The sequence below is a fragment of the Bos indicus x Bos taurus genome, chromosome 10 (genome assembly GCF_003369695.1).
Source record: "Bos indicus x Bos taurus breed Angus x Brahman F1 hybrid chromosome 10, Bos_hybrid_MaternalHap_v2.0, whole genome shotgun sequence".
NCBI lineage: Eukaryota > Metazoa > Chordata > Mammalia > Artiodactyla > Bovidae > Bos > Bos indicus x Bos taurus.
Genome location: NC_040085.1, coordinates 83,552,538 through 83,578,731, shown reverse-complemented (window position 1 = coordinate 83,578,731; position 26,194 = coordinate 83,552,538). Strand labels below are relative to the sequence as shown.

The 26,194-nt window shown below is 43.4% G+C and overlaps 1 protein-coding gene across 22 annotated transcripts in view; it reads right to left on the bottom strand.

Annotated features, from left to right (window-relative positions):
• The window catches only part of NRXN3 (neurexin 3), a 1,811,822-nt gene that overhangs the window by 1,312,861 nt on the left and 472,767 nt on the right, over positions 1–26,194 (bottom strand). For all 22 annotated transcript variants that reach the window (XM_027552545.1, XM_027552555.1, XM_027552571.1 and 19 more), the window contains one exon: positions 4,338–4,639. In XM_027552545.1, the coding sequence (XP_027408346.1) occupies positions 4,338–4,639 (302 nt within the window). The remainder of the gene's footprint in view (positions 1–4,337; positions 4,640–26,194) is intronic.

Below are 26,194 nucleotides of genomic sequence, written 5' to 3'. Positions count from 1 at the left end.
AAAGGCTTGTATTTCATTCAACACCAACAACAAAAAATTTAAAAAAGAAACAAGTCTAAAGAGGATAAAAGGGGGGTTTGGGGAGGAAAAGGGGGGCAACACACGGCAAACCCAAAAAAAGAGACAATAAGAATGATATCTACCAGACAATGTAGTTTGTTTACCATAGCGTGTCCGATGCCTGAGTGCTTTGCGGAAAAGGGGGAAGAAAGGAAATTAAAAAATTGTGAACAGAACGATTGTTAATTAAAAAAACTAAAAACAAAGATGAGTCGTTAGGGTGTTAGTACATTAGTCGGTTAGTAAAATGACACATCGCATGAATGATCTTGGGTTAGTTTTTCAAAAAAAAGGCACCCGACACAGAAAAAGAGAGTGGGGGAAGACAATGAGACCAGGACTCTATGGAAAACCTTGGCGCCAGGCTCGCAGCCAGGAAAGGAGCTGCAGCCCACCTTGTCGTCCGTAACTCCCGCTTCTCCCAAACACCACCAGACGGGACCTCACCCAGGTCGGAAGTAGCATCATACTTACTTTCCAAGGGCTCTTCTGAATGAACACTGCCCCCACGCCCTTCCCACCCTCAGCACATATACAATCCACCTCTCCTGAAAGAAAAGACCCCCAAAGTTTATCATTGAACTTCGGTAAATCGATAAATAGAGCTAAAATACCCGTACTTTGGGGACTTTTTATTTTTCACATCCGACTCTGACTACATGCGTGGACAATCATGACTTTCTCCTAGAACAAAAAGAGCTTAGAATGTTTCCTGTTCACATCGGGCAGATGAAGGCCAGATAATGTAGCTCACTCTGCGTTTCCAGAGGTAATTTAAAGATCCACAACTGCCTTGACTTGGGGTGACTTTGTGAGGCAGGAGGGGAACTTTCTTCTCTTTTCTGCCTTCTTGGGTTACAGGAACTGTGTCGTTAGAATGTGCCAAAATAGTTCGAGTCTTCGTCATTATCCAATGATGCCATTATTTGGTTTACTCTGCTGGAATGCCTGCTGTTGGCATCGTGCTCCCCTCATTCCTCGTTAGGAATGTCTTTCAAGCTTTGAAGCAATTTTTTGCATGGGTAGCAGAGAGGACTGGCAGGTCAAAAGTGATTACAGAACCCTACGATTAGTCTCTTCTTCACAGCTTTCAAATGTTAAATTAGTGGGCTGGAGGTGGATAAAGACGGGCAACCCAGTTTTATGCTTGTGGTTTGATTAAAGTGTCATATCGACGTCAAGCAAGTCCTGTGATGGTCATGACCTTGGGCTCAAGGTCATGGACCAAAAACCAAACCAAAGCAAAAAAAAACCCCACAAAAACTCCTTACTACCTTGGTGCTAATCCTGGTGATGGTTTGGAACAAATAATCCACATTCTCTCCATTACTCAGAACCCTCAATCAAGTGTCTGAACTTGCCCTGTGCACTAAGTCGCTTTAGTTGTATCTAACTCTTTGCGACCCTATGGACTGTAGCCCACCAGGCTCCTCTGTCCATGGGGTTCTCCAGGCAAGAATGCTGGAGTGGGTTGCCATTTCGTCCTCCAGGGGATCTTTCCAGGGATCAAATCTCCATCCCTTATGTCTCCTGTATTGGTTGTCGGATTACCACTAGGGCCACCTGGGAAGCCCAAATTTGGCCCTACTTAACCTAAAAGCTACTGAACAAACCAACACTTTCACTGACTTTAGCCCCAAAGCAGAACCATGAGTAGATGACCAAGAAGGAAGAAAGGGGAAAAGCTCTGCTCCGTTTGGTAAGGAAATTCCAATAAAATTTCCTCAGGTCAATCTTTACCACAGAAGCCATTCACCCTTACAAAAAACGCAGACATGGCTGCCATCAGCCTATCAAATATTCATGAAGTGATTAAGTTTAATTGAAATAGACGAGGGCTTCCCACTCCTTCAAACGTATCCTAGGGAACTCAAAAAGTTGTTATAAGTGTATTTTATGGGAAAAATAATCATCTGAGATGACTCAGGGTTGAAAAGATTCTCTTTGCAAAGTCAACTCTGCTTTTCTGAGGTATTTCCTCTTTAAATAAATTGCATTTGGATGCAAAATTCAGTCCAAATTTCAACGAGGTCTGAATTTAGGTGCACTTTCTCAAAAAGATTCATACTCCCTCTGCCAAGAAATGGCCCCAACACCCTCGGGCCTCACTAGCCTTGTCTTGAGAGCTCTTCTTAGCCGCATCCTTAGGGACAGACAGAGGCAGTCACCTTCGGACAGAACACTCAGCCTGTAAATCATGTGTGTGTCCCAGCGAGTCTAGCACCCAGACCACAGATGAGCTCATAACCCTCCTGGAACATAAGGTGCTCTGCGTATTTACCACACATGGCTGGGGAGGGTTGTAATCAACATCTCGCAAATGGAAATTGGTGTGGGAAGGTTAAATGGCTTGTCCAAGGGCACAGAGTGGAGCTGGGGCTCAGAACTTGGAAGAGAAACCCTCCAGCGTGGCTTTCCTCTGCTTATTGAGACTCAAACAGCACAACCCGTGTTTGAATCACAGTCTGGTCTGTCCCCATTTCAGTGTAAAGGACTGAATTAGGGCTCAACTCTATCTGAGAGAAGTGTTTTTAGTAGAAATCAAAGTGAGCCTTTTCTGGCTATTTGAAATCATTCTAGAATGGCAAGGAAGCATGTGGGGTGGAAGAGAGATATAGAAGCAGAGCAGCTGGTGAGAACACAACCAGATTCTGTTCCCCAGGACAGGAAAATCTCCCCCTCCACTGACTGATGCCAGAAGGGTGTTACTGTGTACCAGCCAGTGGAAACCAACAAAAGGTCATATTTTACTTTTTGGTCTAGACTCTGCAACTCAAACATTTCAAGCCCTTATATGTTAGCGAATGGACATTTCACTTGGGCTCTCTTGGCAGCTGAGAGGGTCTCTCCTATAAGTGCAGGTGAGGAATGATGAGAGAAAATGTCAGCAATAGAATTCTTTGGCCTTGCAGGAGAAATATAAAATGGTAATTCAAAAATGTTCGATCTATGTGTATTAGGATGTCTGGGGACTCTAACTCTTACAATTTGGCAACTGCACCATAGATATAATAAAATAGCCAACCTGGGGCTTCCTTGACATGCTTAAGTGTAGAAATGGGTATTTTGAAAATTGTGTGTTTCTGCTGTGGGTGGGCCTTCTCCATTTATTTAGCATTATGAAGGAGTTACACTTTTATCAAACAGAAAACATATGCAAATACCTGTCACTTCTTATGCCTTCATGTTTACAGAAGGCATTAAATCAATCATACTGCAGAAGAAAATTTGATAAGCACCTTCTTGAAATTTACATAATGCTTTCTGATTAATAAAGGATGAAGGCTGTCCAACTGGGTTTAATGACAAATTCACAAGAAGAAAAAACAAATGAAAACAGAAGCTGGAAAAGGCAGTCTCAGGACAGACCTTGACTTTTACAGGAAGTGATTTTAATCTTTTCCTGATGTGGGTTGCTGAAATATTATTATTGTTGCTGTTGTTTGATTATTATTAGTTATGAACAGAAAGCAACCTCACTTGGCTAAGGTTTTCTGAGAGTGTTGTCACCTGACGGAGTCGCCTGCATAGCATCAGCAAGCGATGGGAGTTCTCAAGCACGTACAGAACCAGGAAAGGCTGCTCCAAAGTTGACTTTTTAATGTGGGTCCTTCCACTTTCCAGGCCTCCTAGTCAACTGAAGAGTCTCGGAGGTAGAGACAGGGGCAATAACGTAGCAGCAAGGAACAGAGAAACAAAGGAATTCAGAAAGATTCCAGCTAATTCACTCCAAGGCTAGAGGTTAACACAACAACCAAAAGAATAAAATAAAAGAATACAAAAATCAGTGAGGGGCTGGTAAATCAAAAGGAAGAGAAAAAGAAAGACTTTCTCTGGAAGAAATTAAAATCATGGCATCGGGGCAATGGCTAACTTACTTAAAAAACAAAACATGCGTTCAAAGGAGGAAAATCTACCAAGCTATAGAAATAAAATGCTGTCCCTAACTGAATTTAACAATAATACAAGGTACAAATGTAATCAAGAAGATAATAAAAAAAAGAAAGCAGAATAAAAAAGTATTTATAACTTTTATTATCTATACAACTGAATTTTTTTCTTAAATAACAAGCACACATGGAGAATTGAAGTAAGAGGAGAAACATATTTTAATCATTATCCTTGTGAAATTGTAAAGGCTGGGAGAAAGCTTGACAAATGCTCACCCATATGGTACCTCTACCCTTCTCCATGTAACCTAGCCCATCACCTACTTCACACCCCCTCCCCAGCCCCCTAAGAGGAGCCTCCAGGCGCTCTCTGCCCTCAGCCATTACCTGCCGGAGGTTGCGCGTCACTTTGACATCGTGCCAGGCGTTGTCATTGAATTTTCCATTCACTGGCTCCACAATGGCCTCGAAGGCCCCGGACCCCAGGTTAATGACCAAGGAGACCGCACCATCCTTCAGAGCCAGGTTGACATAGTCAGCTGACTTGCCCGTGTGCAGGATAAGGCCATTCCGCTGCCAGGTCTTAAAGGACAGGGTGATTTCATCACTGCTGCTCTGGATCGGGTTCTGAGACAGGTCGTAGCACAGGTACTCTGAGCCTCGGAAAGTGGCCACATTCTCCTCTCGAGCTGCAGGGAAAGAAAAGGGGAGAGCGGTCAACACTTGACTGGCAGGAGCCAAGTCAAATACCAAGGAGAACACACACAACTACAGGGCACTGGCCCTGCCAGGGGCCTGATGCCAGCACCACACTCCGTGCACCTCTTCCACAGGCTTGTATCTAAGGGCCAGGGAAACTAGCTGAGAAGCTGTGTGTTCACACAAGGGCAGAAGACTGAAATGATGATGCAGGAAGGCTTGCTGCCTTGCCTTCAAATTTTCCCAGAGAAAAACCTAAAGGGAAAATTCATGCAAAACAGTAAAGTGAGGCTTTTGTTGCTTTTGCATCAATATCGGCTTTTAAATGCCTGTAAAAGGGCTGGTTTAGAATGGATAATTAACTGTTCTGACAGAGCGTCCTTTAGCTCCAGGTACCTTTTATTGACCAATAAATAAAAATCAATTACCCTGAAAGATTTGGCTCTAATTTCTATCCATCGGTAACATGGCTAAGTTTGGTTTCCATGGTACAGTCCTGCACCCAGTGGAACAGGACTGGGTTTCTAAAAACGAGGTTGAACTTAAGGAAATGACTGAGCAGATGAGGAAAAGGGAACAGAATGGAATTTGATAATATGCTTTGATATCACACTAGACAGCAATGCCTCCCTTTTATCCCAAGGGACCACTCCCTGAAGGTCTTTGAGATGGCTTGAGCAGACCGTCCTATGCAACAGCTCTCCACAGGACCAGGGGTCCACAGAGCCAACATGGTATCCCACGGGGACCCAGACTCTCTTTCAAGACCATATTCTAGACCCTGGGGGATTATAATTTGCTACCCAAAGAGCCCCAAGTGTGTTCCCAGGGCTTGTGCAGGCCTCTTCTCTGGATCAATTTTCTGAAGGCAAATCATGCTTGTCAGTGGACTAGCCCTGGGGACTATTTGTACAGGTCTACACAGACCTTGGCCATGTGGGTGGAGGAACCCATGTGCATTTGTACCAGACCCCGTGATAAGCGATGGAGCTGAGGAGGGATAAGGGCCACAGAGCCAACCAGAGGGGCTAGCTCTGCCTATGCTGATATTCCCCAAAGCAGAACTCCCAGGAATCTGGAAATGCTACATGAGAACCTGACTTAACCGAGTAGTTTAGACAATCTATTTTTAAGGCAAGAGGATAGAAAGTATTTGACTTAATTATTTGTTGATTTATAACTTAGACACTCTGCATGCACACTCCCATCTGTCCTCTTGTCAGGCAACCCCACTTAGAGTAGATGGCTTGCCTGGTGGCCCAGTGGTAAAGCATCTGCCTACCAAGGCAAGAGACTAGAGTTCGATCTCTGGGTGGGGAAGATCCCCTGGAGAAGGTAATGGCCACCTGCTTCAGGATTCTTGCCTGGGAAATCCCATGGACAGAGGACCCTGGTAGGCTACAGTTCATGGGCTCGCAAAGTGTGGGATACGACTTAGCCACTATACAACAACTTCGTATCAGGGTTGGTCAAAAGTACCTCTCGATAAAAGGAAATGAGCGATAAAACAATTTAAAGATGCAGTTTCCCTTTAAAGAGGGGTGGGGTGGGGTGGGGCTACAAAATAAAGTTGAGGAAATTCTATTTTTCCTTCTAGACCTAACCAAAGCCAATCCACCTTAACTCAAATCCTTATCAACCATCATAGCCTTTGGTAAGCTCCTTAAGGAAAATCAAATAAATATTTTCTTATCATGAGATAATCATCACTCTCATAATGTGAAGAGATGACCACCCAATATATAGTATTAAGTTCATCATAGCATCACCACATCATTAAAACGTAAACCTCAACATCACAGTCCAAAGAATGAAAAAAGAGATAAAGTATGTCCTGTATCTTCCAGAGGGCCTCAGGGACATGTATACACCCGCACATGTCTGTTTGCACACACACTGCTATAAGCAAAAGGGACTCGTCCCCCTCTAAGTGACCACGGTGTTGCTTACACAGGTAAGTAGTGAGTACTCCTCAGCACGTACTATGCCAGATGTATTTTACCAAAATGAGTCCCCCCAAAATCAGAGTAGATATTTGGCACTACATCTTTGAAACAGGTCCATCCATCCAATCCCCTAGTGCCCTACTTTAATTAGCTCTCTTCCCATTTCTGCAGAAATAGTTTTGTCAGAATTCAACTGGACAAGCTCTTTTGTACAGTAGACCGGAGGTGACCCTGATTTACAGCAGAAGATGGCAAACCCAATGCAGTTATCACCGCTAAGCTCTCTTCCTAACAACACGGATGTGCGTACAACCAGCTACTATGCCTGTCCTTGGCGCCCAACATGGTGTAGTAGTGGGTGTCTTCCATAAACATTTTAGTTACACCTTGTGTGCCCAGTGAACCGAGACACACGAGCAAGGAAAGGAGGGCTTCTAAAGAGAAGCTTCAATTAATCATCGAGTACCCTTCAAAGGGGAAAGGCCTGACACAGGACAGCAAGGCCCCAGGATATTATTTAATATACTATGTGGCGCTTAATATTTTTCACATAATTAGACCAAGGAGTCTGTCAAAATAATAAATTTTAGAGCTATAAAGGATTTTAGAGATTGCCTGACTTAAAACATTCTTTTTTCATTAAGGTAGAAACTGATGACCAGGAATAAGTGAGTTGCCCAAGACGAGACAGTTTGTCCTACTCTGGGCTTCTGCTGCCTCTAAACTTTTCTCCAAATACCAGTTTCCTTTCGCCCTTCATTCTGGATATACCACCTGCCCTTATTTTGCTGCTTAAAGGGAAGGAATGGTTCCACTGAGCCATGTGTTGATTTACAAACCATCCCAAATTTTGAATAAACTAAGCCAGAGACCTATTCCTCCTACCCCCACGTAAATCACACTTCCTCACCAAAAGAAATATTTCTCTTTTCCTCCTGGAATCAGTGTATTTAAAACTAAAGAGCTGATTTTATGTAGAAGGCCACAGGAGAAAAATGACATCATTAAGAGGCCATCACAGTAAATAAATCAGAAATAAAACCAATGAGAGAAAAAACTATGCAAACCACACACATATTTATGCTAATACCCATGCAAATTCATCAATGAAGATTTTATGCATCCTTGAGAGTATATTACTTCGCAAATATCTGCTCAGTGGTAAAGAACCTGCCAAGTAAGAGAGGTGGGTTCAATCCCTGGGTCAGGAAGATCCCCTGGAGAAGGAAATGGCAACTCACTCCGGTGTTCTTGCTTGGGAAATCCCATGGACAGAGGAGCCTGGTGGGCTAGAGACCATGAGGGGCCAGAAAGAGTTGGACAGGACTTAGCTACTAAACAACAACAATGAAAACTGCTGCAACCGTTCACAACCCTCTAACTCTCTTCATTCAATGATGAATTTCCCCAGTTTAACCCTTTCTCTGGGCTGGAGAAGGCAGTGTCACCCCAGATGTCGTGTATCTCCTTCACGTGTCAGTGAAGAGTAGACCACTGAAAGCTACTCCCTGAATCGTACTCTAGATAAGCAAAATCATATCATTTTTAATTCATAGGCTCCTTTCCCCTTTATTGTCACAGGAAGGAGAGGCATAGGCAGTGCATGACCCAGTCTTTAAAAGAGAAAACAAGGGGCTTGCCAGGAGAAAGCCTGAGGACCTGGAAGAAATTGTTCCTTTGTATACTTTCACAACTGACATTTTTCTCCTAGGAGCCTGAACTGTCTAAATTTCCTTCCAGTGGCTAAAGCTCAAGCACTTTCTTATCACCTTGAAAACCATACTAAGTTGATAGTGAATATAACTAAAGGGTGCAAAGCCAAATACTGACAAACACGTTCCTAAGCCAGTTCAATTCTCCAAACTCGCCAGTAGAAAGATTTAATACCACCCCCAAATCTGCTTTCTACAGTGAGTGTCTACACCGAGGAGGAGGTTGAAGAGACAATGCAGTCACCTTGTACGTATTCAGGCTAAATAGGTAGAGAAAATGAATGCAGGGATTATGTAACACGGCATACAACGGCTTAGCGTAAAGCTACAGCTTGGCAAGAGGGCAGGTGCTGAAATGGCTAATGGACTGTGTAGATTCATTTAGATTATATCACTCCAAAGTTGACAATCAATTGCATAAGTGTTAAAATAAAAATGTGACTCTCACTGCGTGAAAAGCAGAGCTCAACCCTGTATGACAACAAATCGTTTGCCCATTACTTGAAAGTGTCCAATTGATTAAACACTAGATGCAATCAAGATAAGTATAACTCGAGGTTTTGAATCAGTTCGTATAGACATATAAAGCACTGATCTTTCAAATGACTTATTAATCCAAGGATTGATCTATACACAGCATTAATAGGCATTTACTCAGCTCTGTTTTCCTCTCTCGCCCCCCCCAAAAAATCCAACTACTGACTTATATATCAATAACTATTTCTCTGAGAAATTCCAAAATAGATTAAAATAGTCTTTTTTTTTTCTTTTTTTTTACTGTGGAACTTAAGAAGTATAAAGAAATACATATCTCTGTTGAATTGGGCCTGTGGTTACTGATAGCTTGATGTCTTAGGCTGTGAGATTAAGAAATAGGAACTTTATTCTAAAGGTCGGGAGGAACCAATGCCTAACTTTACTGAGAGGATGGAAGGTCTGATTAGCATTTTTTAAATATAAGATTATGCAATCCAGCTTCTGTTGGGTTGAGAGTGAACTGGAAAGAAATGAGAGCTGAAGGCAGAGGGCCCAGTGAAAATAAGAAAACACATTTGAACTACTCTTCCAGGGGGTGCCTGAAACTGCTTCAACCCAAATGTTGATACAGCCTAGTGGGGTTTGCATTTCACTGGATAAGAACGGAAGCAAAAGTTCCTAGAAGAGACAGCCTAAGGACTTGAGAAACAGAGATTCTAAAAACCTGGAGACCATAGGAAGAAGCCAAAGTTTGGCTACTTTAGATCCAAATGCAGCCATGGAAAGCCAAGGGCCAGAGGTTAAAATTTGAGGACAAGGACACAGCACTAGGCAAGAAAGGGCTCAGGTGAGAACGGGTCAGGAATGGGGAAAGTGAAAACTGAAAGTTAGTCGCTCAGCCGTGTTCGATTCTTTGCAAGCCCATGGACTGTAGCCTACCAGGCTCCTGTGTCCATGGAATTCTCCAGGCAAGAGTGCTGGAGTGGGGTGCCGTTCCCTTCTCCAGGGGATCTTCCTGACCCAGGGATCAAACTCAGGTCTCCTGCATTGCAGGTGGATTATTTATTAACTGAGCCACCAGGGAAACCCAGGAATGGGTAAAGGGGGATTCTAGTCACCATTTTAAAAAATATTACATATTTCCAAATGCTTTCTTAATCATCCTTTGTATTCCTTCCACAGCCTGTGAGGTTGCTTGGCTATGATTACACCAACGCAAGGAAGAGGGACACACGGTTTCCATAGGTTATCCAAGGCCCTTGGAAGCATTTAGAGCAGTTCCCAAACCTCAGAACTCCGATTCTCATTCCATCACTTTTGCCACATAGCCCACCACCACCCTCGCCAGGAATTCAAATTCCCAGAGGAGAAGGTGCCTGACCCTGTATCTGATGTCTTGAAACTGCATGAAGTCCCTTCTGTCAAAAGGAAAAACCACTGACAATGAATGACAGGTGAGCACCCACTCAGGCGGCAGGAGCCCAAGCAGGGGATCCGGGAACGGGGCCAGCTTAACTCAAAGTCCCCTGTAGGAGCAGGTTGGAAAAAGCCAGACCGAGATCACACTCTTCACCCTCATCAGAGAAAGAGCCTTAGAAATGGAATGTTTAGATACCACTTAGGAGAGCCTGTTAGAATGCCAACCCCTGTGGGGCGGCTGTAACTACTGGGCCTGAGCAGAACACCTGCTAGTTCCAGAAAAGGAAGCAGGAGCCAGCTTTCTGAGGACAGATTCCAGAGACACAGGCAAAACTGTTCTCCCCTTTTACCACACCCCAGTGTTCACCAGAAAGGGCTTTGGTGGCTCGGAGGGTAAAGCATCTGCCTGCAGTGCAGGAGACCAGGGTTCAATCCCTGGGTCAGGAAGATCCCCTGGAGAAGGAAATGGCAACCCACTCCAGTATTCTTGCCTGGAAAATCCCACAGACAGAGGAGCCTGGCAGGGCTACAGTCCATGGGGTCCCAAAGAGTTGGACACAACTGAGCGACTTGACTGTCACTTTTCAGTGTTCACTGAAGCACTGTTTACAATAGTCAAGACAAGGATGCAACCCAGGTGTCCACTGACAGAGGAATAGGTGAAGATGGTACATATATATGCAATGGAATATTATGCAGCTATTAAAAAAGAATAAAATAATGTCATTTGCAGAAACACGGGTGGACCTAGAGAGTGTCATACTGAGTGAAATAAGTCAGATGGAGGAGAAGAAATATTGTATGGCATCCCTTATATGTGGAATCTAAAATGAAATTATACAAAGGAACTTACTAAACAGAAACAGACTCACAGTGATTGCTTGGGGGTGGGGGAAGGATGGGGAAAATGGATAGTCAGGGAGTTTGGGACGGACAGGTACACACTGCTTTATTTTAATATGGATACCCAACAAGGTCCTACTGTACGGCCATGGAACTCGGCTCAGTGGTATGTGGTAGCCTGGATGGCAGGAGGGGAGTTTGGGGGGAAGAATGGATACAGATATATGTATGTCTGAGTCCCTTTGCTGTTCAGCTGAAACTATTGCAACATTATTTATCAGTTGTACCCCAAAATAAAATGTTTTTCCAAAAAAAAACAAAACACTACTCTAATCTTTGAATTCTTCATTCTTCAATAGGCCTCCGCAGCAGCATGGTACTTTATTCTGCACTGATGCAAAGATAACCCCAGCTGGCAATCCTGGCCTGGCCCACCCTGGAGCTAATGAGCCACAGAACACAATACGAGCTACTGCTGCCCTCCCTGGCAGACAAAGGGAGGTGGTCCTGAGGCTGACATGCTGACTCTGTTCCTCTGATCCACAGATTCAGCAGGGTTTTGTCCTTCCTCCATGGGTGCAGTTGCAATGAGAGGTTTCAGGGTCTTATTTTGGAAACTAACACATCACCCAATTCAAGGGAAGAAGCCCTGAGGAGGATGGGAGACGCACGAGCCCAAGTCAGGGGGTTACAGAAAGCAGAAATAAGAGAGAAGGCCACGATTCCACAACCGTTCTACTCGTTACTATAGGGGCTGCATCTCCACTCCATCTGAAAGTCACCCTGAGGGAAAACGCCCGTCTGAGTCATTTGCTGGCAAAGGAATAAGTTAAGGTGGATGGGTGTGAGTCTGTTCACACACAATTCTGTTTTCCATGCAACCTGCTAAGCATCCAACATACAGAACAACTTCCACCCCTAAGGGCTTCTTACAAGCTATGTGTAGACACCCAAGTTAGCGGTTGGGCTATGAGAGGACCATATCTGCAAAAAATGAGGGTAAAGCAGAAATCTTCTTCCCAAAAGAATGGCCTAGAAAATCACGCTGTACTGAAATCACTAGAAAGCTAACAGCATCCTGAAGACCGCATGGCTCTCAATTGTATTATAATAAAAGTTAAATTTCTGTTTATTCATTCAAGGAATAAGTATTTCCAGGTACCTATTATGCATCAGGTGAGGTACCATGTGAGTAGGAATAATTCACCTCCATTTTACTGAAGAAGAGAAATTATAAAGCTGAAGAAACTAGAATGCCAGACCTGCCATGGACTCACATTACTCAGGGCACCCTCCTGTAGCTCACAGTGCAGGGGAACCGTGGACTTGATAACATGGAATTTAAAAATAAGGCTTTGAAATGGACAGACCTGGGTTTTATAGCCAACCCTGGAATTTACCTAACTCTGTGGAACCTCAGCTTACTACTTAACTTCTCTAATTCCTACTTTCCTAGTCTACAGAATGAGAAAAACCACAGTACATATTTCACAGATTCACCGCGAGACATGAATCAGATAAAGTTCCTGGCCCAGGTCCCACACTAGATACATTAGCTATCGCTGTTGTTGTTGATAATGCACATATAAAAAAGTGATTACAAGTGTCGTAAACGTTTAAGAGGTGATACGGGTCTTGACGTATGAGTAAGAGTTCACCATACAAAAGAAGGGATGACGTTCTACTTAAAAGAAACAATGCATTCACTGGTAGGATCATTAGAAAAGCATGGGGTGCCCAGGGGATGGTGAGAAATTCAGTGTGGGTAGAGTAGCAGGTGCATGAGGCTCAAGCTGCAGGCAGGAGCCTTATGAGTCATATTCCTGGGGCACGGGGATGGAGAACCTGCAGAGGAGAGCTTCAGCTCGTGAGTGCATTGCATCAACAGGTCCAGTGGATGGACTAAGGCCTAGAGAGGTAAAGAGGAATCCTGGAGACGCCGCCAAGAGAGAATGAGATGACTGAGGGGCCCTGGCCTGAAGCAATTGTCTTGCATCTCCCTGCTGGCCGCCCGCTGATAATAATTTATGTGATATGTTGTGCCTTATATTTCCCATAACCACCAGATCTACATGAGTTAAACTGTATCTACACTTCTTTCACTACCGGCTTCTCATTTTAATTGTGGGTCAGACCATCATTGAACACAACAACACACTCTCTCTTATAGAGGGAACTCCATTTTCCTGTCCCATGCCTTCAGAAGGGACTCTCCAGAAGGCAGTCATTTGGAATGACACATGGACCTTCTCTCCTTTACCCATTCAAATCCTCCAGGGAGAGAAGTCAATCGTCTGCTCGATCTGAAGCCCATAGATCCATATTTCTTAATTTGGTGGTCACTATTTCCATATGACTTCTTTCTCTCTCCTTCAGCTCTGCCCCTCCTAAGATAATTATGCATTCTCCTCTAGGCTCCCCCACACAGTGAAATCCATCAAGGTAGACTCTGCCCCTACATGAGAACGCCTGGGGTTTTCTAAGTCTTCAACCTATGGCTGAACGACTGAGTTTAATTCAGGGGGAAAATTACCAGGAGGCCCAGTAGGACTGCAGATCAAAGCCACATTCCCTAACCCAGCTCTTCCAGCACTGGAACTGATGTCTGGAGCCTTGACCCGACTGCCAGCATCCCTCTTGTGTCTCTTCCTCAATTAATTCAGGACACTATGGTTGCCGGTTGTCAACCTCAGATAACCAGCACCTGGACTGCTTTCACAGTCCGATTTCGAAGATAACAGACATCCCTGGAACTGCATCAGGGCAGTGATGAGTAAATACAATGATTATATCAATAATACTAAAGCCAGCTCTGTGCCACTGTGTTACTCAGATGCATTTCTTGAACTTACACCGAGGATATGGGTGAATAGAATGGTAAAAATTTAACCAGGGTCACAAACTTGAAGACAAATTTTAGATTGAGTTTTGATGTTTTTGAATAAAAAAATACAGAAAGTACACACACCCACAGACCTACATAAGCATTCACCCTTGGCCCAGCCCTCGAAGAATAATCTTCATGTTTATTTTTTTTTAACTAGCATCTTTTATCAAAGTTCCACAACAACTAACGCAAGTGTACAGAGTACCTAACATCTCATTGTGAGACTATATTCTACAGAGTTGATGAGGACAAAGAAAATTACTAGGGACACAGAGGAGGAGAGAAGAGGATGGAAGACTGTAATTTTGATAAAAACAAAATTAATAACAATGAAATGCATCCAGAATTATCCTAGAACAAGAAGCAGATCATCTAAAATGACTTTTTTTAAACAATGGTACTAACCCTAATAGCTAACTAAATTAAATACTCACTGTATTCACACATAATGTTCAGGAAGGAATATAAATGTCACAAAAGTTCACAGAATTTGGGAAAATTCAAACAGACATTAAGATATGTAGAAGCAATACGTGGGTTTTTAAGTTCACATGGAATTTTAAAATACTTTTGTAAAATTTCTCTTTTCATTCAAGATGAAAACAAGTAAAAAGTCCTCCATAATAAATCATCACTGTAGCATCAGAAGAAACCTTGGAAGATGATCTAATCTATTTCCTACCTTAATAAGTCTACATCTAAATCATCTTGTTGGTGAATTTTTCCACCTTTAAATATCAAAAAAAATAAATAAACCCCCAAAAAAACCAAGATGATTTGGTGTTATGTGAAATTTCCTACAGACATTTCAGGAGCTCAAATGGTTCCTAGTCCAAAATGACTCCGGGATACTGAGAGACTGCCAAGCTTCATTTGGGTGATCAACAGGGAAGAATTAATCAATACAAGGTATTAAAGACTTTTACCAAATATTTCCTTCATTCAGCCCAGGATAAACAGAAAATAATGAGTATAAACTGTGTGTAGCCAATAAATGTTTACTTCCACTGATTTATGCACACATACGCACACATAATAATCACTAATCATTATATATTACAGCACTATTCATATGCAACAAAAATAGGAAAAATCTACCCATCAATTTCACATAGCGTTTATTTCTGGGGAGGGAGAGAAGAAAGGGAAACAGGGAGATATTCAACAGGATTGTCTTTATGAAAGGACATAAAGCAAAAATGGCAAAACATTAAGATTTGTTCCATATGGGCGATAACTAAGCCAATGTTTATAATATCCTCTACTACAGGGTCTGTTCTCTTTTATGTTTGAAATATAAGCATTCATTTTTTAAAAGTTAAATCCCTGCAGATGATTCTGATAAAATACCTAAATCACCAGATAAATCTTGAACAATCCTTTGGCTATTTACAGGTAGATGTCAACTCCTCCACAGTATCTTTCTGAGTGGCAGATATTCATAGCTTTTCAAAATCTCCCATGTACCCCAAAATGTGTTAAATGAAGACTGAATTGAAATGAAGTTGAACTGATCACAGCAATGCTAAAGTAACCGGTTCTTCTCCTGCCTTGCCCACTCCTGAAGACCCACTGCAAAGTGCCCCAACATCCCAGGGTTCAGCCTGGCTTCTTAGGAGGAAAGAGGGGAAAAACTGATGGAAGTGAGGGGAGAAGAAGACACCTGTGTTTACCGCCATGGGACGGCCCCGCAGCCAATGCTGGGGGTAGAGAAAGCCGGCTGGGGTCTGGGGGACAAGTCTCCGCACAGGCCTCCCAACGACAGAATAAAATCACTCTAGTTCTTTAAGAAAATCCCCACTGAGAAACCTGAATCCTTGCCCACCCCTTTGGCCTTCCAGGGCAGCAGGCAGCCCAGCCCTCCTTTGTTAGCACTGGGGGCGCTAGCCTGCAAGTCTAGACAGAATGGCTGGTTTAAAGGCCCTGGAGTCAATGCCTGCACAAGATCAATAAGGCTTTTTATGGCACAATGAAAACTTTCTATTTTGTTAAATGTGGCTAATCTACCATTTCTGCAGTACCCTTAAAGCTTTCAGTGCTGAGCACTCGAGCCAAGGTGATTAAAACCCTGTTCAGAGACACAAACTGCGGAAATATGCCAATGGAGAGGTGCAAATCCTGGAGACACGGGCTGTATCTTCTTTTATGATGAAGTGTGCATTTCCTTTTCCTCCTGTAGAAATAACGGTGCCAGTAGGGATGGGGTCTGATCCTGACAAAAATGAAAACTGCCCCATGCCAGGACTCTCAGGAAGGGACAGATGATGCTCAGGGTCCAGTGTAACTGAACAAAAGGGTTTAGTTTTTAGTGAACCTGAAGGTGGATGAGGATGGGGTATGCTGAAAGGGGGTGGAGAGGGAAAGTTCTCTAAAATGCAGGCAGACTTACAAATCAGCTACTTAATTCAGGAAACCTAAATAAAGGAGAAAATCTTCAGTGACTGCAAATTCAATTATAAATTGAACTAAATAGAACTCAAATAAAGTGCTTATTTCATTTGCATCATTTCTTCACCTCAGATTATTAGTAGAGCTTTTTTAACAGGTATAATTTTTTTTTGCCATCGTGTAAAAAGGACAGGTGTTAATATTTATTGAATTTGTATTATGGTCCAGGCTTTAACACAGAGAGAGTCTAAATAAACTAACACTACACATAGTATCTGACAAGAATTGACCAAGACTTTTTTGGTGATTGGAGCTACAAGAATTCAAAACACTAACCACCAGAACCAAAGTATTACTAACAGAAATAACATTCCTGTGTGTTCATATGTCATCTGGAAGGAGAGCCTTTTCATTGGAATACTTGGTATGTTTCTTATCTAACTCTCATAGAAGCCCTATGAAATAAAGTTTGATTAGCCCCATTTCACAGATGATAAAACTGAGATTCACAAGGGGTGAAATACATGTGCAACACTATAGCTAGTACAAAGCAGATTCAAAATACACGCCAAGGTCAACCTCTAAGCACTGTATGCTTTCCTTCAGATCATGCTGTCTCCTGCTGAGGGTTGGGTATATTTTGCAAAGGCCTCTGTCAACAGTATTCCTGTGGGACATGAACTATTAATTTAAATCCATGTGCATGTGTGTGCGTGCACATGCGCACGTGTGCACACACACACTTGCACATTCTGTCACATATTCCAAGCCACTTTCACATACATTATCTAATTTGGTAAAGCATCCTTCTGCAGCTTTTATAGTAACCTCTATCTGTTCAACAAGGGTAGATTTTCAACATTTAGATGTATTAACCACATACCCTGGGATATGAATACAGATCATTAGAATGATAGAGAAAATTGTAAGAATTCTCTAAATTTGAAACACTGCAAATACATAAATGCTAAAAAAAAAAAAAAAGCCCTTAATTATGAAAGCATAAAAAGGAAATCCCCTTCTGATGCACTGAATCTAAAATGGCAACCCTCCTTCTAAGTCAGATTATTCATAAACCATTTACAGATGCTGTATCACTTCAGCAAGCTCACTGAAGCTCCAGGGCCAAACAGCTGGACTCTGACTCTGGAGGGTACAGTCAGAAGTGTGCTCAAGTTTCCCAGAGAGGGAAAAATTATTTGACTTGTTATTAGAAAGGGCACACAAAATTGAGATTATAAGACTCTGAAAGAGATGCTCGAATTGGTTTAGTTTTCTTGTGTAGCCATTTATGATGGATATTTACAGTTCCCATGATGTGGATAAAAGGGCTTCCCAGGTGGCTCAGCAGTAAACAATCTGTCTGCAATGCAGGAGATGCAGGTTTGATCCCTGGGATGGGAAGATCCCCAAGAGATGGAAATGGCAACCCACCCCAGTATTCTTGCCTGGCAAACCCCGCAGACAGAGGAGCCTGGCGGGCTATAACCCATGGGTCCTCAAAGAGTCAGACATGACTTAGTGACTAAAAAACATGATGTCAATAAAACCAAAATGGTAATCCTCTTCAGACATTAATTAATGGGTAAGATTTGTCAATGGCATCTTTTATCCATGGGTTGTGATACAATCAGGAATGATGTAGATATCCAACTATGATATGAAGAGGCTACACAGGCTATCCCAGAAATATCTGCATATTATCCCCAGTTGATCAAGGCTTCTGACCACAATTTTTCAGTGAATGAATCAGAACAATGGAAAGTGAGGAAACTTAAGACATACAGAAACACCATCTAAGACTCAAAAAAACCACAAAAAAACAAGTAGAACTGCTGGCTCATTCCTGCCAGACATGGTGACACCCATACACAGCTATCAGCAAAGATGAATCTGGATATGGTGGCAATTGAAGGCTGAGAGGAAGCTGATTGAATCTCATTCTGTGATTTAAAGGACCAGATATGTGGTCTTCTCTCTCTTCAGGAGTGATCCTCTCATGACAGATGGACTACATCAACTAAAATCAACACGGGACTAAGGCAGACAGCAGAACGTCATTATCACAATTTAAATTACCATCAAAATATCCTGCAGTCCACAGATTCGTAATTAACCATGGGTTCCCAAGCAATGGGGGCCTCTGGACCACTCCTCAATGACACTGGCTGCTGCTACTGCTAAGTCACTTCAGTCGTGTCCAACTCTGTGCGACCCCAGAGACGGCAGCCTACCAGGCTCCCCCGTCCCTGGGATTCCCCAGGCAAGAACACTGGAGTGGGTTGCCATTGCCTTCTCCAGTGCATGAAAGTGAAAAGTGAAAGTGAAGTCGCTCGGTCGTGTCCGACTCTTAGCGACCCCATGGACTGCAGCCTACCAGGCTCCTCCGTCCATGGGATTTTCCAGGCAAGAATACTGGAGTGGGGTGCCACCGCCTTCTCCGAAATGACACTGGACCACTTTACAAAAGAGCAGTAGTGCCCCACTGTCAAATGAAATAGAAAAGCATGATGGCATCAAAGACAGGAGAAGGAAAGAACCTATAACTCAACTGCTCCTCTACGATGTACCTGGAATAGTGAAAGTCCCTTTGCAAATATTGTTTTTACAATCCTACGATGCCTTAGAGAGTAGGCATTATCACTGCATAAATACAAGAAGATGTCCATAGGCCCTGAGTTGAACGTGATGGTGATAATGATAATGATGAAGACAACTACCATTTTTGAAGCTTACTGTGTTTCAGGGGCTTTAGCTGTGGTGTAACTGTTATGCACATGACATTTAATACAATCTTCACAATAATCTATTCAGGTACTATTATTTGCAGTTTTCAAAGGCGGGACTGAGGTTCACAGACTCAAGGCTATCCAAGTAGAATAACAATAATTGACAAGAAAGGCATTTAGATTGAAGGTAGACTTGGTGCTAACTTCAGTCTCATCGCTTCCTCTACTGCAACAAGAGTTAGGTTTTGTACAGTATGGCAGTTTCTCAAAAAATTAAAAACAGAACTACCATGACTCCGTGATTCCTCTCCTGCATACATATCCAAAAAACCTAAAAACACTAATACAAAAAGATACATGAACCCGAAAGTTCATAGCAGCATTATTTACAACTGCCAAAATATGGAATGCTGTGTGTGTGTGCATACATATGCACACACACAAATATGGAGAAGGAAACGCAACCCACTCCAGTGTTCTTGTCTGGAGAATCCCATGGACAGAGGAACCTGGTGGGCTAGTCCATGGGGTCGCACAGAGTCAGACATGATTGAAGGGACTTAGAAATACTTACATTGCTAAGTGTGTATATATATTCACACACACACATATATTTATATACACACATAAATATTGCTCAGTCATAAAAAAAAGAATGAAATTTTCCCATCTGCAACAACACGGACGGACTTAGAGGGCATTATGCTAAAGGAAAATAAATCGGACAAATTGTAAGGCGTCGCTTATTCGTATAATCTAAAAAATACAACAAATTAGTGAATATAGGAACTTCCCTGGTAGTTCAGTGGCTAAGATTCTGCACTCCCAGTGTAAGGGTCCTGGATTTGATCCCTACTAGATCTCACATCGGAGAAGGCGATGGCACCCCACTCCAGTACTCTTGCCTGGAAAATCCCATGGGCGGAGGAGCCTGGTGGGCTGCAGTCCATGGGGTCGCTAGAGTCAGACACAACTGAGTGACTTCACTTTCACTTTTCACGTTCATGCATTGGAGAAGGAAATGGCAACCCACTCCAGTGTTCTTGCCTGGGGAATCCCAGGGATGGGGGAGCCTAGTGGGCTGCTGTCTCTGGGGTCGTACAGAGTCGGACTCGACTGAAGCGACTTAGCAGCAGCAGCAGCAGATCTCACATACCACAGCTAGACATACCACATGCGGTAATGAAGATCAAAGATTTGAGTATCCCAACTAAGACCCAGTGGAGCCAAATGATAAATAAATCTTTTTTAAAAGAAGCTGACTCACAGATGTACAGGACAAACGAGTGGTTACCAGTGGGGAGAGGGAACTAAAGACGGACAATTTTGGGGTGAGGGGTAAGGGATACAAACAATTATGTATAAAATAAGCTACAAGGATATATTATACAGAACAGGGAACACAGCCAATATTTTACAATAACTAAGTGGAGCATAACCTTTAAGAATTATAAATCACTATACTGTATGCCCATAATGGATGTAATACTATATACCAACTATACTTCAATAAAAAAAAAGTCAGGTTTTATATAAAAGTCCTTCTCTTGAGATCAGGAGTAGCCAGTTTGGATAGGAACCCTCTTTGATGACTCTCTCAAGCTAGCTAAGTTTTATTCATCTCCTGCTGGTTTCTATGGCAAGACAGCAGACCTACCAATATAACCAGATTACACACCTTTCACATTTGGCATTATCTACCCAAATGTATCCAATCATTGATGCTGTTGTTTAGTCTCTTAGGCAGGTCTGACTCTCTGGGACCCCATGGACTGTAGCCGGCCAGACTCCTCTGTCCGTGGGATTCTCCAGGCAAGAATACTAGACTGCATTGCCATTTCCTACTCCAGGGGATTTTCCCGACCCAATGATCAAACCTGGTCTCCTGCATTGCAGACAGATGGATTCTTTACCACTGAGCCACCTGAGAAGCCTCGTGTAATCATTACTGACAGTCAAAGAAAGAGAGTTGACAATGTGTTACCTGAAGCCTGTAAGTCACTCACTTGATCACTTAGCCATCCATTCAGACACCACATTTTGAGAGCACTAGTCATGTGGGAGGTTAAGAGTGAAAACAGAAGAGCCCTATCACATTTCTAGGGGAGGCTAAAGTGGAGAGTATCCTCAAACTGGGTCATCCTGAACTGTGACCAGGTTTTGAAAAAACACAGAGAATTATTGCAACCTGATGATATTACTATTCATATAATTTATTCTCTTTTTTTCCATTGCAGAAGATGTGTACCATTTCCTTAAATGCTCACCATGAATATCGTAATGGACAGGCTACACGGACGAATCCCAAGAACCATGATTTAGGGTTTACCTCAAGGCACTGAGGGAAAAAGGAATTAACACGTTTTCATATCCATGTCCGGTGAAGGATATGCGTCTCACTGATGCCTTGCAGGTAGAGTTGGTAAAGTGAAATTTAGCCATTAGTGATGGAAGGTACTTTGAAAATCATTTTCTACTTCTTTATACAAGCCTAGCACAGCTCAGCATTTGTCCAAATGAATTAGCAGTTGAGGCAAGACCAAAACCCAGGCTTTCTGGTTTTTATGTAAGTGAGTTAGTTGCAAAATAACAACGGGGTGGACACGTGAACCCAGTAACTGAAGGGCCAACTCCAGAAGTTTGATCTCTAAGATGCTGGATGCCTAGTTCTTACTTGAGTTCTTTCTCCAAGGCCTCCTGCACATGTGGCACATCCAGATACACATTACATTCATGTCCCAGAGTCCCCAAGGCTGGCACTGGGCAACGCCTTTCCCTGGAAAAGGGCTCTGGGTAAGCAGGGCTCTGGGTAAGCAGTGCTCTGCCCAGAGCTCACATGGCTAAGCCACGCCCTCGATGTGGGTTACCTCTGCTACTCTGAGCTTCCTTTTCTTTTCCCCCTGCATCAGTGGAGACTCTAGGACTTCAGGGAGGGAACACTGCTGAATGACTTCCCTGCAATCTCCTGAAAGCCTTATCAGCCGTGTTCAGCCCCTCTTCTGACAGCTGACCTTTTCCATTGCGCTCAAGTCCAGGGAAAAACAAAAGCACCAAAACAATTAAAAGCGGCGAAAGAGAATGAAGGAGGGGCAAAGAGACTCTAGCCTGATGCAGAGCAGCAACACATAACTTTCTTTAAAAGAAAAAACAGAGGGGAAACAAAAGATAAGCCAACACAGTGAGGAGGGGCAAGCATGAGAAGACTGGATTCTCTTTATTGCTTATCCTGATGGCTGCAGAAGTCATGAAAAGGCTGTTAATAAATCTGAGAACCATGCTGGTGAAGGAAAATGAAAAGGACAAGAAAGAAAGCAGCAATGGCATGCAATAGCTGGTGACATATAAAAAGGCTCTCCGCTCCCTGCATCCCTGACAAGCATGCCAAGTGGCCCAGGAACACCCTGAATGCAAAGCTCCTTGTCTCAATAACACAGATGAGCCTACCACCTGTCAACAGCCTCAAATCCATCCTTCAAGGCCCTCCGAAGACCCCAAGAACACACGCCTTGTGTCACTCCCACCTGGAAAACAGCATCTCTTCCCCATCTCATGTGAAATGCACTGGTAACTTTTATCTGACACTGACTTAGACCACATCTGGGGAGATAAATATATACATCCAACCACTTCCCCAGTGGCTCAGATGGTAAAGAATCTGCCTACCATGCAGGAGACCCAGGTTTATTCCCTGGGTTAGGAAGATCTCCCGAAGAAAAGACTGGCAACCCACTCCAGTATTCTTGCCTGGAGAATTCCACGGACAGAGAATCCTGGCAGGCCACACAGTCCACGCGATGGCAAAGAGTCAGACATTACTGAGCAACCTTCTCTTTCACAGAGAGGTCAGAACAAACAAACATGTCTAAAGACAAAAGAGAATTCTTTTTTCTAAGTTTTACATTGATTTTGAAGGGGGAAAAATAATGCTACACCCCTTCACCTCTGGACAGTTTAGGGAGCACCCATGATGACAGTTTTCTGCAGATCTCTGAGAGATGGATTTCATTTCTCTGTCCAATTGAATATGCCATGAACCATGCTGACAGGATGCTTTTTCAGACACAGGTGGGTCTCAATACCACCCTGCTCTACCCAACCCTGGTTACAGAAGTGAAGTAAAGCTCCTTCTAACAAGCTACACAAAGAAAGGTGAAGTTGAGTATTGCTGGAGGTCAAGGTCTACATGGACCCTCTGGTGCAGTAGCTCCGAGTGGTTTGTCCCCTTACGTTGATTTGTTAGCTTTTCACTATTTAATAATAATGGCAGTAACTGGCTCTGGAGATCTGACCACGCACTGAGCACTGTACTCACCTCCTTGACTGGTCGTAGGCAACTCCAAGAGGCAAGGATGGTCATCATGGTCTGTGTTCTCCAGACATGAGAGTGGAGGCTCTGTAATCTGTCCCTGGTGCCTCAGCTGGTAAGAGGCAGCATCAAGGCTCACACCCAGGTTTGGCTGACCCAAATTCACTTTTCACCACCGCCCTGTATTGCCTCATCAGGCAACCTCAAACCTCACACACGCGTGGAGTGAGATCAATCACTGATCTCTCCTCTGAAGCCTCAAAGCCCACTTCAGTCTGCCAAGGATTCAGGCTGAAGGAAGTTCTAAAACTGTGGCTGATGGCCAAGAGTCATTTCTGCCTCACTTCCCGGTGGGGGGCAGGGATAACCTGTGTCCTGTGGGTCTGGAGGTAAGAAATGCTCCCTTTCAGCTCCTGCATGCAGGGCCTTCTCTGCCAGAGTCCTTCCCAGATGCAGGCAAGCTAGGCTAATTTCAAAACAAGCTAGACTCCCTGCAAAGTGCACAGAGGTTGCCAGTGACCTTCTCTTGGCATTGGATATTTGGCATCCTTGGTCTTCCATCAATCAAAGGGTAAATTTTTTTAAAAAAAATCAAATAACAAACAAGAACACAACCCTAACCTTCCTTGACAAAGCACAGTGCATCTCACTTATATTAATACCCTTTGTGGGTACCAAAGATTATGCACATGATTAGTCACTCAGTCATGTCCAATTCTTTGTGACCCCATGGACTGTAGCCTGCCAGGCTCCTCTGTCCATTAGATTTCCCAGTTAAGAATCCTGAAGTGAGTTGCCATTTCCTCCTCCAGAGGATCTCCCCAATGCAGGGATCGAACCCTTGTCTCCTGCATCACAGGCAGATTCTTTACCGCAGAGCTATCAGGGAAGCCACATCAAAGATTATATTAAGCACACATAGTTATTCCCCCATGTGAGAACTGCATTTCTTTAAGGGGCATTGCTCAACCCAATGGAATCAACCCATAACTGTAATATTTCAGGGATTAGAAAGGCTATTTCTTTGGTTGGGGGAACTCCACGGAGTCCCTCATATCCCATCTCCTAGCAACTGCCAGTTCTGACTGTGCCTAATGCTTGTCCCGCCTTCATATGAGTGGAGGAAGCATTTTGACTACTAGCTACGTATGTAAAACAAACAAGTCTGCAGGTATCAGCTCTCAGCTACAGGCCAGAGAAAATCTACACTGGGCTGAAAGCCAAGGAGAAGACACAATAATCAAAGGATTCATTAAACGGCCACTGGGTGTCCAGCCCTACAGCCATGAACCTCCTTTCCAATCAGGTCCTTGTTATTTCCCTGGCTGCATGGGAGGGGCATGTGTGCTAGCGTAGAGAATGCAATCCACTACAGCCAGTCCTTTATACGCTCTGCCTAAAGAGAGGGGCACTAAGATACATCAGCACACAAGTCAACTGACAATTTGAGAGTTTCACGTGTTGCTGGACAAAAAGAATCTCCCACACTTTAGAGGCAGCCAAAGCCCTTTCTTAAGTAAATGGCCACCTATTTTAAAGCAGCACTTCCTCTGGCCTGGGAAATTGTATGGACAGAGGAGCCTGGTGGGCTACAGTCGATGGGGTTGCAAAAGAGTCGGACACGACCTAGTGACCAAACAGCAACAATGCTCACTGTTAATAGCCTATGAAAAATTACACGTTAAATCTTAAAACAAGTCACATCAGTCACTTCAAAGAACCTTATTGCAAGAGGACAGCAATTTCTAAGACAAAGCTTCTGCCTTGCAAGGTTTAAGAAATGAAAATATGTAAAGGTCAAGAAATACACAATCCCGAACATTTCTCCCACAAATTACGTTAGCTCATGGTCTTGCTGGAAGAGAAGCACTTGCTAATAACCCCGAGTACCTTCCCTACTCTGCTCAAATCACCCTCCACTCACTGGGGGGGAGGGGGAGTGTGTGAGGGGTATCTTTGTACCACATTAAGAAGCAGTGGTCTAGGATGACCCTGAGGGATGGGATGGGCAGGGAGGTGGGAGGGGGGTTCAGGATGGGGGACACATGTACACCCATGGCTGATCCATGTCAATGTATGGCAAAAACCACTACAATATTGTAAAGTAATTAGCCTCCAATAAAAATAAATTAATTAATTAAACCAAAAAAAAAGAAGCAGTGCTGATTGTAAGCCCTATTAGAGTATGAAAATCAACAGAAGACTATTCAGTTTTCCTAGGATTTTTTTCCCCCAAAACTCAAGATTACTTTCAGGGGCCAAAGGGAAGAGAGAAAAATCCTCTAAGGGATTCCCAGGCCCCAAATTCCCAAGCATGTTCTCTGGCCATAGTGAAAAGGTTCGGCAGGACCAGAAGACGACTCAGCTGAATTTTACATGATCACAAAACCATCACAGAACAAAAGGCCTGCAGCAAGCGAATGAGATGTACCAGAGCATCCTTGCAATACTTCTGCCATCACCATTTTCCAACATGTCTCTTTACTGTCCTAAGTCACACATGGGTTTTGTCTCGGGTGACAACTGTGGGCAGTGGATGGTGTCTCAAAGGTTGTTCACCCCCCGTAGGGCGGGAGGTGGAATTTCCAAGTAATCACTAATTCAGAGGATCACAAGGCACTGACCCAGCTCCATTCCATTTCACCTTTTAACTTTAAATTGCAAAATGACATTTTATTGCCACCCAGAAAAGTCTCCTCTCAGAGCACCAATGCTTTAGAACTAATAGGCTGTAAGTATACCCTCTGTACTTAAATCTGTAAGAGTCTACCACCCACCTATTGCCAACCTGTCATAAGTGTCCAAATGTCCAAATTCATTTCAGAGATCAGTCCACCT